Below are 14,202 nucleotides of genomic sequence, written 5' to 3' on the forward strand. Positions count from 1 at the left end.
CACACACACACACACAAACAAAAGGTGACAGATACAGACTGAGAACGGTCATTCTCTAACAATCAATCAGGGAAATTGGCAGCCCTTGCTGTGCTGCTACACCGGGGCTCCTGATTTCACAGTCAGCCTCCGTCACTACTGCGTCAGCACCGATGAGCTCAGCTTTACCGGTGGGGAGGGGGGAGGAGATGGTGAACCAAGGTTGAGAGAGAGAGTGAGAGACAGAGAAAACAACGAGAGAGAGAGAGAGAGAGAGAGAGAAACCTGGGTGTTGCTGCCTCTGAGACACGCTCACGCATCACAGAGTAACAGCAGCAGGGTGAGAACAGAGCCTCCCTCCATCCTCCTCTCTGGGCGAAACACGGCTGCTTTTTCAATTATTGAAACCGTACAAACCTTTTACATTATTCAACATAGTAAAATCAGAGCGGTTTGCCAAAGATAAAGTCTACTGCACCTCGACACCCAAGAGCTCGGTGTGAGAGCCGACGGAGAGTTTCAGCACCTCGGACAGAGACAATGACTCCAATGGTAGAGGAAGGAGCTCAGCTCGGTGAGTCCACGCTTCATTTATTTTCGGGGGACCGGGGTTAAATGTGTGACGGTGTTTGTGGTCAGCTTGGGCTTGTTTCTTTTCACAGAGGGCTGCGTGATTCGTAACATGTGACTCCTCTGAAAAGTGTCAGCTAGTGAGATTAGTCGCTAGTAGCTGTTTTGTTACTTTCTGTATTAAACACTAACTGTTGGTTCCTTGTTTTATCTTGATAACAGTAGAGTGACTTAATAAATACAATTTCAAACTAATAATAAAAATAAAAGTCAAATTGAACCCTTTAACTGAAGATTTCCAGCCTCCATTTTGCAGGTTACAGTAGCTGATGAGGAAAATAGGGTGGAGAACATATTAGTACCGTACTAGAACAAGAACAAAGAACAAAGTTAATGTATTATCTTTATTATTCTTATGGGTAGATGGAGGTGATACTATAGCACAGGTGTTTTCTTTATTTCCTCTCGGATCAGCAGCTTTTTCAGAGCCCTCCCATTGGCACATCCATCTGTCTGTTGTTGTCGCCTTGAAAACCATTTCAGCCAGGAATCTAGACCCAAGTATTGATGAGAGGAAAAAAAAATCAAAACAAACAAAAACCAATATGCAACAGCTTTGAAAAACATCTGTGAACTAAAATTATAATAAGCTTTTGTCCCTCGTTTTTGTCCAGCTTGGAAAAGACTGAGAGGCAGGTCTTCCAGATAACTAAATCACATGATTCCATAATACATTATATACACCTACACACTAAAACAAGCTTACATGACGAAGGCTACCTTTTTTCTATAATAATATTATAACATATAGACCTATCATACAGACATAAATGATCAGAAACAGTTAAAAAATCATCGCCTTTACCTGTATGTATTTCATAGTAAAACTAGAAAAAAACACATTGTTTGCATTCATCATTTGCTGTGATGCTTTATCATCACAACCAGCAATGCAACACAGGTGTTTAAAAGAAAAATGTATAAATAATAATTACGTATAAATACCAATTGATGATCTAATACAGCAGATTTGATCCAAAAGAGTACATCAGTGAGTACTCTTGTACCCCACCCCTCTCTCTCTCTTTGTATGGGTGTTAACCTAAGTGCTTTTCCACTGGGCCGCCCTTTTAACTGCAGGAAATGGTCTGCATTGTCTCGATTGAAAGAGACCTATTAACTCTGACTGCATGAGATGGCAGTATTAATGCTGTTGAGTCAGAGTTCAGCTCCACAAAATAGAGAACTCAAGTGGCAAATATCCCTGCAATACTGTATGTCGCCATACTAATGTTTTAGGGAGACTGTAAGAGACAAATTTAGCACTGAAAGGATTAAGATGCCTGTAAGTACCAGTGTGTTTGAAGAGAATGTGATTTTGACGTCCTACCTGAGAGAGTTCGAACAAAATTAATTAATCTCTAATTATCAGTTTTGATATGTATCCTACAATGAGGATGGTTCTTTGCACCAACCATCTGGTTTCTGATGTTGTTCTTTCAAGAGTCTAGTTTTCAGCCAAAAATCCTTCTTAACTTGATAATAATGTAAGTCTGCATGGCATTGACCAGTTATGGCGATTTATAATCATTGCCATCATCAAAATGATAAATGACAGTGAAGAACATTTGTTTCTCTAGTTGTGTTGTTACTGAGACGTTGTTGTCTATGTCTCCATCTCCTGATTCTCCTAGTTCACCAACCTGTCAGCAAGAAATCAACCAATAGTTTTAACAGCAGTTTATTACTTCGACCAGCTGTTTCCTTTATATATATTATACCCATGTATGGAATATGATCACAGTAATGATGATCGCTTATTAATGTTGAACAGATTGCTTTGTTTTCATCTCCCTCTGAGTCAAGACTGCAGCCTCCGGCAGTCAGACACACAAAATGGATTCACTAGCTTCAGTACAACAATAAAATCTGCTGAGGTTGTGTAACCTGAAGGATTGTTCTATGTTTGATTGTGTTACCTTTGCTTGTTCCAGACTGTTTGTTGGAATGTGTAGTCATTTTAACATGTTTAATTAAAGTTTTCTGTCATCTGTCATCCCCTCTCCCCTACCCCCTGTCCCCTCCACAGTGGTAGTTCCTGTAGGTGTAGCTGTGGTGAGTGTCTTCGGTCTTGTCTTCACTGTGTCAGCCTTTGCATGGATCTGTTGCCAACGGAAAAACACAAAAACACAGAAGACACCACCCTACAAATTTGTACATATGCTCAAAGGGGTTGACATCTACCCAGAGAACCTAAGTGGTAAGAAGAAGTTTGCTGCATCTGCCACCACAGCAGCTAATGACACCAGTAAAACTGACGTTAATGGAAACTGCCACACTGCGTCACCAATGAGTCCAACCACCACCGGTAAACTGCCATCAAGTCCAGTCGGTTCCAGATCGTCTCTACATCTGGATCTGGAGAAACGAGATCTGAATGGCAACTTCACCACCAAACCGTTTCACCACCATCACCAGAAGGTGCGGAGCTCCCCAGACCTGGAGCTGCCATCTCCTCACGCAGGGTTCACCCAACCTGGAGTAATGGATCGCCGGGACCTCCCATCACCTTCTAGCACCCTCTCCAGCCAGGCACCCACACCAGCTGTGGACAAGCCCCAAGGGGAAGATAGGGAGAGTGGACTGGGAACTCTCCACTTTTCCCTGGAATATCAACCAGAGAAGAAGGCTTTCATCGTCCACATCAAGGTACTATCTGTGTTTAGGATGGTGTTTAGGAGTGTGTGTGTTTACAATCATTTGTTTACTTTAATGAAGGTGGTGTCATTTAGTCAGACTAATTCATTGATTTGTTTGACTTAAAAAAATTCAGGAAGCCCATGGCCTGACCCCAACTGATGAGCAGTCACTGACCTCTGACCCCTACATCAAGCTGACACTGCTGCCAGAGAAAAAGCACCGTGTGAAGACCAGAGTCCTGAGGAAGACCCTGGACCCAACCTTTGACGAGACCTTCAGCTTCTATGGAATCCCACTGGCTCGAGTGTCGGAGTTGGCCCTTCACTTCATGGTGCTGAGCTTTGATAGATTCTCCCGAGACGAGGTCATTGGGGAGACCCTTGTCCCCTTGTCAGGGATCGACTTGTCAGAGGGGCGTGTCCTGATGAGCCGGGAGATCATCAAGAGGAACGTCAAGGTAAGATCTGAAAAAAACTTCATGCTTTCTGTTTTAATTATCACCATCTCCACTGTTTGTGGTAAATCATTGTCATGTTTGGTTGTCACCTTTTACTGATTTCCTTATTGAACTTTTGGGACTACATTGTTGCATTTAGTAAGTTGCAAGTAATTTTCCACCAGTTTCCGACACAATGAAAACAACAGTTCCAGTAACACTCAAACCGGACCAGAAAATCACTTTATATTCTGAAATTGTTCCACTAATGACTCATCATTTCCCTCATTATCGCATTAGGGCCTGCATTGCTAGTCCCTAAAAGCAAAGCAACAGGGCAGTTTGGACAAATGTGGGAAACTAAAACTGAAGTGCCTCCGTTATCAAAATATTAAACAGCGCATAATCATTCTGGAAGTCATTTACTTATTAAAATGTATTTATATTCAAGTAGCTTTCTCTAACTAAACCTAAAGAAATAAATAACTTTATATTACAATACTACACTGAAATATTCAAATGTATTTTCCTTCCTAAATCTGGTTTTGCATTATTTTGTAAGTGCACTGATGGAATTTACATTTATTGTCTGTAAATAGGTTAGAAATGTGTTAACGTTAAATAAAGCCAGTGGAGAAAGCTGATAGAAAGTGTACAGTATCTCTCTGTGGAGAATACATCTGTTGCACCATAATGGATTTGTAAACTGATACTGAGTTTGGATGCTTGCTAGCGGTTGGTGATTGTTTTTTGTTGCATCAGTTTTTGTATCTGTTCTTTACCTTGTTAACAGCAATTTTTCGGGAGAAACCTTGAAAATACAGTTGATTATTTCAGCAATACCTGCAATGGTCAGCGCCGCCATGGCGTGTGTTCTTGCAGAATAGCAGTCATTTAGCAATCGAGGTTCAGATCACTGTATATAATAATAATAAAGTGAACTGTGGTGCAGTAAATGGCATCAGATAATTTAAATACTAAGGCAGGCTATAAAATGGAATAAGTATAATGTCTATAACTATATTCACAAATGGGGTCACCTCGAAGAGTTTTACACTTCACTGGGGAACCAGACAAGGATCCCCACTCTCTCCGTCTTTATTTTGGGATCTTTTTAGAACCGCTAGAAGCAGCCATATGACAAGATATCAGAATTAAAGGAATCCAGGATACAAATTCACACCAAAAAATTTGTTTTTTCTGCAGATGACATATTACTACACTTACAGGACCCCTACAGTTCTCTAAAGGAAACATTTAATATTATTAATGCATTTTCTGTAACCTTACATTACACTATAAATTGGAAGAAATCAAGAATATTTTCACTCTCTGAAGATGCCTAGGATTCTGCAGCCCAGGAATTCCTCCTTCTATTTCATATTGGCAACTTTAAATATTTAGGCATTAATATTTCCCCCAGGCCAATGGAGCTTATCCATCTCAAATAACCTTATATTTTAAAAAAATAGAAGACAATTTCAGATGCTGGACCGCCACTTTCACTTATTGGAAGAATTGCTAAAGTAAGATTAAGGATTTCACCACAATTCAACAATTTGTTCACAGCTTCACCAGACAATTGGTTTAAATCATTTGACTCACTAACATGTCACTTTTACTGGAAAAAACAAGAAACTTAGAATCTCCCTGTTACACGGCGGCTTCAAGGAACCCAATTTCCAACACTACTTACTAGCAACACAACTGCAATACTTAGTCAAATGGATTCAAAAGGGATATTTACAGTGTAATGTAATGTAATCAATGTAAACCTATTTCAGTTTCAGATCTTTTGCTTTTATCCTACAATCAGTTAAAGCTCACGAAATAACAAAATCAACACTAATAACTTGTAGATATACCCCAATACGGCACAACCCAGACTTTCAATTACACACTAACCCTATTCACTTTCCAACATGGCAGCAAAAAGGAATCACTCACTTTGAACACCTATTTGAGAATAACCAATTTCTATCATTTAAAACATTAATGGAAATTAAATTGGGTCAGAACAGTTCCCCCAATACTAACAAATAAAATCCAGAATTAAATCAAGAATAAATATAACTAACAACCCACTACAGCCCCCTACACTATCTGATGAGGTAATGAAAATCACAAGGTCAAATAAATAGTTGCCTAAACTCTATGAAAGTGTATCAAACAAAGACTATATAATAACAGTCCCATTAGAAAAATGGGAAAAAGATACTTTCTCCCCCAACTCTGACTTTTGGGTAGAAATCTGTAATCTTCTCCATGACACAAATTTCTAATTAATACCATATAAGACCATTCACAGAACCAACATAACTCAAAAATGTTTAAAATGGGATTAACCAACACAGACACCTGCTCACAATGCACCTCAGGTAGCACAGATAATTACTTCCACACCATTTGGGCCTGAATCCTGATGCGTTCCCTCATAATAGCGGTGATAAAGACACTCTCCACCATCCCTCTGCCTACTCGAAACATTTCATAAGATCATCTCCAAGTTAAATTAGAAACCCAGTACTCATCTTTCTAACAATCACCGAGAAAATAATTCTTCAAAACTGGGAATCTATCAGCTCAATGCATATCAGTCACTGGACAAAAGACAGAATACACAACCATAGAGAAAACAACTGAAAACTTCAATGATCACCTTATTGGTTAATATTACTATTATCATCATTAACATCATCATCATCATCATCATCATCATTATTATTATTATTATTATTATTATTATTATTATTATTATTATTATTATTATTATTATTATTATTATTGATATTATTGATATTATTGATATTATTAACATTATTGTCTTCTTGCTATCAATATATTACTTTAACTATTATTATTATATACGCATATGTACATATGTATATGTGTGTGTATGAACACCAGTTTAGTATATATGGACGTGTAAGTGCTACTTCCTATTTTCTCTTCTATTTCTTTTACTCCTTTTTACACCACTTATTAGTATTTTTAGCTTCTTATTTCAATTGATGTCAATACTTTATCTTTATAGTATAAAAGTTAGAATATTTTCCTAGCTCTCCCATTATTCCTTGCTTACCCCTTTACTTTTATTTATTTATTTGACATAATAATTATAATAATTATTATTATATTACCTTATTCTATTCCTGTTCTGTATGTTCCTTATCAATCCACCCTTAAATGTCATTTGCAAACACACACTGTACATAGGTCACATAATTCTTGTCCTTTTTTCTTCTCACACTAGCTGTTATGTTCATATGGACATATATATGTCCTGTAGTATTTTAATGTTGTGGCCAGTAATCTTCTGCTCCAAGCCGCAAGTATGAGGCTCACAAATGTACCATGTTACTAGTAGTACTATGAGGTGTGTACATATTACCTATATGTTTCTATAAATGCATTGGACTGAATTATAGCAGGAGGGATTACTACATTACATTGGATGCTTTGGTGTTTTTAAAAGATGGAGTGTAAGCTGATCTCTACATACTTATCGTAGCTCTGTGGTCTTGTGTACAGCAGTTCTCTATAGTGCAGTACTAGATGGTTTGCTGAACTTGAGCACTTGTCAATTTGCAGGTGGAATGTGAGCTGATATCAATGTAATTATAGATTTGTGGGTTGATATTTTACACTGCAGAGCTCTACTAAAATGAATGGACTGTGCCTACCAGGTGGGAGCACATTTGTACCTTCCCAGGAGGAATGTGAGCTATCTGTGATAGCTTTAAAGTTCTTTGATGCGACGCAGTGTTTCAGAGAAGTGCTGAGAAATACAGGTCAGATTCTGAAATCTATAAAAGCCTCTTTCTCGCTGCAGTTTCCTCTGCATTCTTATCATCAAGAGGATAATTTTTCTTCAGCTATGTTCTGCTAGCTATCCCTGTGCTCCTCGAATCAAATTTTGTTCAGTTCCATTTTTCATTTGGGTCTCAGGAGAGACAAATCTCATAAACCTCTGCTGAAGGAATGAGTCAGTATGGTGTGAACTTGTCCAATATTTAATATCTTACAGTAATAGATGTGTATAGGTGTTTTTGGCAGAATCTTTTAAATATGATATATACCAACCCTTTTCTGTCTGATTAGAAGCAGCTTCCTGCTGGTTGGGTGGTGGCTCTCTTTGTCTGTGTGGCATAGATCTTGTCTGACTTCTTTGTGCCAGTATGTGTGTGTCGTAGGGAGCACACAGCAGTTTAACGATCGATGTGGCAGGTCGCAAACATGGTGTTTTTACCCTGAAGGAAAACAAAAACTGTAGTGTACAATAAAATATTCTTTTTTGTGCAAGCACTTGGTTCTATGGAACTATAACCAGCCTACAATATTCCCAGAGGAATAATAGGAAAACGCATCGGCAGAATAATCACATCTGTATTTTGAGAGACACGTTCACATCAGGTCAAGACTATGTCTCATTACCATGGCAACCATGAGCAGAGAAGTGAAACTCTCTTAGGTGTGATCACAGTATCTGACGCATCAACTGTCTTGGACGTGGTCACAGGCGTGGATGTGTATGTGTGCCACAGATTGTGGAACAGTAGCATAGTGAAATGCAGAGCAGAGAAGGGAGCTTCTGCATCACAACTTTGCATTATTGAGACACTGACAGCATTAACAGAACACCTTGCTTCACCTCCATTCACCTCTCAACTATTTACCCTTTCCCCCTGTCTCTACAGAAGTCCTTAGGCCGAGGCGAGTTACTGCTCTCCTTGTGTTACCAGTCTACCACCAACACTCTGACTGTGGTTGTTCTCAAGGCTCGCCACCTGCCCAAGACTGAAAACAATGGACCTACAGGTACATCAACTCCTAGCTGTACCTTTTAAAACACAATCTAGGGGATCACTGCTTAGACAGACTATCAAATGTTTGTGTGCATGCTGTTCTTTGTCATAGCAATCATCTTGCTCTTCCTGCCACGCAGCCTAGATTACTTTAGAGGCTCTGATGGTTGCTATAATGACACCAATGCTGCACTAAAGCAATCTTATCAGGATTTGATAGACAGCATTTTAGTGACAACTACACCCACACAGACACACACACACACACACACGCACACACACACACAAACACACACACACACACAAGGTGTGTTTACAAAGCCAGACTGTTTTGTCCTCATCTCTAACATCCATCATTTCTGCCCTATCGAACGTAGTATTGATCTGGTGCAGGAATAATGTGCCACTCTGCAACTGCTGCAGGGAGGGAAATTTTTCATGACTTTAAAAAAAAAAATTCTTTCTGGCTTAACTTTCTTTCCCTGCTCCTCATTTTTAAAATCTAGATCCGTACGTCAAGGTTAATATGTACCATGGAAAGAAGCGTGTGTGCAAGAAGAAGACTCACGTGAAGAAATGCTCCCCCAATCCAGTCTTCAATGAGCTCTTTGTCTTTGATCTACCCTCCGAAGAGGGCCTCAGGGACACCAGCGTGGAGCTGCTACTGATGGACTCAGACACAGGCAACTCACGCAGCCCAAACACCATACTCGGGCGCCTCGTGCTGGGCACATCAGCAGCAGGCACTCCAGGCGAGCACTGGAGGGAGATATGTGATCACCCGCGTCGCCAAATTGCCAAGTGGCACGCCATGTCGGAGGATTAGAACGTTGAGGTGTTGGTGGATTCTGATGTCTATGTCTGATCTGGTCTGATCTGGGAATGTAATGAGGATGGGCAGGATTTAATGCCCTGCTTAGGACCACCCATTGAACTTTTAGTGGTAGGATGAGAAAAAAAGTAGGGGGGGCATTGATTTTTTTTCTAAAGGGTCATTTCAAGCGATGTCATCATTTAGTGAACCATTCATTAACTTATCTTTGAAGTTATTGGGGTTCAGCAGGGAGGGTGGGGCATCACAAAGGGAACCCCGTAGCTTTAAATGATTCCAAAGACTGTCGCAGAAATCATTGGGTAACATGCAACATCATCTCCATGACAACCTCTAATTGTCACGGTAACCGTGTGCATCGCAGAGATGTCTTAAATGTCACTCTTCTTCTTCTTCTTCTTCTTCTTCTTCTTCTTCTTCTCTTTCTTCAGCTCTTCCTCGTATAAATAGCAACTTAACACATCATATGAAAATGAACCACATCTGACAATGCTGTACAAAATGTGGATTAAAGTTTATTTTATAATGACAATGTTCTCTTCGAAAGGATGTAGATTTTTTTATTTTGTTTTTGTTTTGTACTCTTTTTGTTTATTTGTTGAATATGTTTTGTATAAGTGGTATTTCATATCATTTAAGAACAAGAAAACCTAAATTAGGTGGTTTGAGAATTGACAAGAACAGACTGAGTGCACTGGGGACTGTAACTGTGGATGCATTTGTGTGTGTGTGTTTCGATATGAGAGTGCTTGTGCTAACTTGATTGTGTGAGCGTGTGGGTGTGTATGTGTGCTCTGAATAGATGCAGCCCACATCATGTTTACTGTCGGTGTTTTGTCCCCCTTACTGTGAGCACAAAGACAGCTGAAATGTAAATGTATGTACCTTACTATAAAATATGGCAAGTTCTGAGAAACAAAACTGAGTTTGCAGTCTTTGTTTTAAATTACATTGATATGACAATAACTGTGTGTGTTTGTGTATTTTTAAGTAGGTTTGTTTGTTTCTAAACAAACCTTTAACAGCTCCAGTACATCTTTTATGATACTACAGTACACAAAATGTGCATGGGCCTGCACACATGCTCACCTCCAGTACCCTGGGAATGACATCATCGGGCACCTTCCCAATTCCAATGATGTAATAGCTGCTGAGTGGTTAAGTGCTTGGGGATGAAGTCATCGTCTCTGAATTTAATATCAGCTAAGTGGCTCAGTGAGGGAGGGCAGCTGGCTTAGCATGTCTTAAAGCCATTTCTTAGTTTTTCCTTTAAAATAAAGATCAAACCAAAGTATCTTTTTACTACCCCTCTTTGAATACTGCCTCTGCCACTGCCCTCCCCCTCTTCCAGTATGTTGTCTTGCACCAAGTTACATCATGTGCTCAGTGGTGGAGCCTCTGGAGAAGCAGGATGCTTTGTCACTCTGTACTTCCTCAGTGGTTCGGAGGTACATGGTTCCTCTCTGAGACTGTTTTCTATTTTTAACATTTGCCGTCATCTTGGAAGCAAAAAAAAATACCTGCATAATGTGTAGCATCCCTCTCATACCCCTATTCCCCACCTTTTCTTAGCTAACCTTTTACAATTGAGCAAGGCCCTTAAACCTACTACTACTTCAGAGGAACTGCTCAGTGGTCACATGTCAGGTGTTTAACATGTTTATGTACATGCTATGATATGACTGGATGAATCTTCATCTGCCACAATCACAAAAGAAGTAATTATATCAAACCACAAAGGAAATCTGACCCTTCATAATCTGTATCATAAACCATTAACAGATATATACAAATAAAACACTGCTAACAAGGCAGAACATATTACACACAGCAAAGTTTCAGTCTATGTTCATCTTTAATTAACTTAGACTTCATGTTGAAGTAGCACAGATGATATACACTCCAAAAAATAACTTTCTCCTGTCTTCTTGATGTTTGAGCGGAATAAACTTAAAATTCTAACAGAGGTAAACTGAGTTAACCTTAGTAAATAGCTTTACTTGATTTAAGCAGAATTACTTTTCTGTCCATGCGGTCAGCAGGAGAAAAATTATTCCAGCATTGATGACATTCAAATATTTTACATCCACCATGCCGACCATCACAAGGATAAAGATTTCAGCGAATACAGTTTCCTCATGGACTGTTTGGCTAAGTCAGAAGTAAACTTGTTCAAAACCCTCAGCAGGTAAGACAACAATTCTTCTCTGTTGTGAGATTTCACTGACAACCTAGGCAAGGCTATATTTTTATGGAGTGTAGTGGGCTGAGCTACGTCAATGGGTGAATGGCTGTAACTCATTGAAGGACTGCATGGATAAGAATGGAGTGTGCTCTGAACCTTCGACTGGAGAATAAAATTACTGACTTTAAATTGGCAAATCCAAATATTAAATACGGACACTTTAACATAAATGTAAAAAGGATGTAAATGTAATTGTCATGCAATTGAAGAAAGATAACAACACATAATAGAGATGGTAGAAATAAAAAGTGTACATTTAAGTAGGGTTGTTCTGAATTTAGTATGAATGTCTAAAATTAACAGCATGCAGACATAATTAAAATAAAAACACATTGTACACTACCTGCCCAGGCCAACTGGCAGAAACAAAGTTAGCTACTGGCTGATGAATATACTGGAGCATTTAGCTGCTAAAGAGCAAATTATATCCTTAAGAATTTGCAAAAAAAAAAAAAAAAAAAAAGAAAAAATCAGAACTAAAAGAGAAACAAAGACACAATTTTATTCACATTAAGAAACATAAGTTCAAAGAAAAGCAGTAAGTTGTTCAGTCTGTTGGATATATGTATGTCAGTGGGAAACTAACTGTTACAGTACATTCATCACATTCACTATAAAATGAAAGTATAGGCTGGTGTTTACCATATGTTGTGTTTAGAGTTACATCTAGGAAATGCTGCAGTTAAAATAAGGCTGTGATTTCTCTGATAAACACACAGACATGATCGAGGCCCACTTAAACACTTCTCTCAAAATTGTGCAGACAGGTTGAATTTTTAACCTTAGGGAAAATATTAATTTGTCCAAACAGTTGCTCCTTTTACTCCTTCCACTGTCTGCCTTGTTAAAACCTATAATTATAGGGATGTGGTATCCTTTCAATGTTGAGAGATGAGAAATGACTGGTTAAAGATTAAATTAGTGGTTTGAAAAGAAAAAATAAATGACAGGTACAATAAAATAATATTCAAACCCTCTATGTTTTCTTTGGCCAGAACGATGACTAATTCAGACAATTCACCAATAACAGGATTTAATGTTTCAGTCAGAAAGTAAATTTAACCAAGCACAAGCCAAAGCTTTAATTTCACAAGTCCCTAAGATTTCATAGCTAGAGTATCAGTCTGAAAGGGTTAAAGTAGAGGGAGAGAGAAAGAACATATGATTATGTATGAGAGAAAGATTTGTCCAAATTAGAAAACTGGAAAAGCACAAGAAACACATTTTCTTATCTTATTAATTCTTCTCATCACCATGGTTAAGCAGCCTTCCTCTTGCTCTAAATATGCTCTTTCTCTGCTGCTATGATCTAATGTTTAAAGTAAAAAGAGACAAAGAGGCTCCACTGTTAACTCCAAAAAAAAAACTGCAATGGGCAAGAGATTCAGTACAAGGATACTTAAAAGATTAAATAAATATAAAAGCTAGACCTGGATTTAGTCCTTTTCCTGTAGTTTAAAATTATTGGAAAATAAATCTCATCCAACTAACACTTTTTATAGTGCCACTTCAAATTTGTGAACTTGTCAATGAGTAAATTTGTTAGAACTTTCTCTATTTTTGGGATATTTTGGATTTTCACACAATTTCTAAAACTAAGTAAAGGAAATCCTATTAAGCAAATGTCACACCAATATTTTGACTTTTAAAATATATAGTGCAAAATTTGTGTATGAAAAAAGTGCATGTGTGCTGTTGTCACTGTTTGTAGTGTTTTGTTTTTATATAATTTATTGTATAACTTAAACGTTAGGTCGTTCCCATGGTGCCAAAAGGTGGCACTCATGGAGTATCCAATAGTAAGGCCGAAGGTATTCTGCAGCGTCAATATGATACGTTAAAGGATATAAACAGTGGCGCAATTTGACCCCTTAGAAAGCATCAATGTCTGACACTGTGGGATCAAAATGTATGGAAAGGTCCTGATTTCTTTTAAGAAGAGAACATAGTTATGTAAAAGTTTTTCAAACAATAATAATCTCCCTATGAACGGCTTACCATCATTGAAAGAGCGTTGAGTTCTGTCAAGGGAAAGAGGGAGAGAATGATGCGGCATGCAGAGAATCTAAAAACGCAAGACCCTAATCCTATAGAAATACTGCAGAAGGACCTAAAGAAGGCAGTGTTTTGTAAGTTATGTGCAAATACTGACATATAACAAGCCTAAGGTTTAATTTACCTGGACTCGAAATGTGTCATAAAATATGTGATCCAAATCTAAAGCTAGTGCTAAAAGATAAATTTGCAGAGGGGAGGAAATGAGGAAAATTGTCAAAGTGGATCTACAGGAGTGGAGGAGGAAGTAGATAGACGGCCAGAGGGGAGGAGGTGGTAAGATGAAATTCAGATAGCTTGACAGGAAGAAGGAGAAGGAGATGTGGAGGATGACATAGCACCATGCTGAGATATTAAGTAGAGTGAGAGGGGACTGAAATGAGAAAGGTGAGCAGGGAATGTATTAGTTTAGAGCACAGTGAGATGTGTCGGTGAATAACTGATGTGCGTGGGTTTGCAGACAGACATCTAGATTAGTATCTGAGGGTCATTTGCTGTTAGTGAAACAATGGCAAAAAAGTGGAATAAAGAGAAACCCTGAATGACTGAGAACTGAACCTTGTGACTCCAGAACATGCAT

At 38.5% G+C, this 14,202-nt stretch overlaps 1 protein-coding gene across 1 annotated transcript; it reads left to right on the forward strand.

The window, feature by feature from the left end:
• Positions 1–283: 283 nt before the first annotated feature.
• Positions 284–10,016, forward strand: syt4 (synaptotagmin IV). Its single transcript, XM_067525274.1, has 5 exons — positions 284–553; positions 2,639–3,258; positions 3,383–3,706; positions 8,383–8,503; positions 8,997–10,016. The coding sequence occupies exons 1-5, from the start codon at positions 520–522 to the stop codon at positions 9,314–9,316; spliced, it is 1,419 nt and encodes a 472-aa protein (XP_067381375.1). The 5' UTR covers positions 284–519; the 3' UTR covers positions 9,317–10,016.
• Positions 10,017–14,202: the final 4,186 nt, after the last annotated feature.

This window comes from Channa argus, chromosome 12 (assembly GCF_033026475.1).
Source record: "Channa argus isolate prfri chromosome 12, Channa argus male v1.0, whole genome shotgun sequence".
In the NCBI taxonomy this organism is placed as follows: domain Eukaryota; kingdom Metazoa; phylum Chordata; class Actinopteri; order Anabantiformes; family Channidae; genus Channa; species Channa argus.

Coding starts and splice junctions, on each gene's coding strand:
- syt4 (XM_067525274.1), top strand. CDS start 520: ATGACTCCAATGGTAGAGGAAGGAGCTCAGCTCG. Junction 3,259..3,382: donor CTTTCATCGTCCACATCAAG/GTACTATCTGTG, acceptor AAAAAAATTCAG/GAAGCCCATGGCCTGACCCC. Junction 8,504..8,996: donor TGAAAACAATGGACCTACAG/GTACATCAACTC, acceptor TTTAAAATCTAG/ATCCGTACGTCAAGGTTAAT.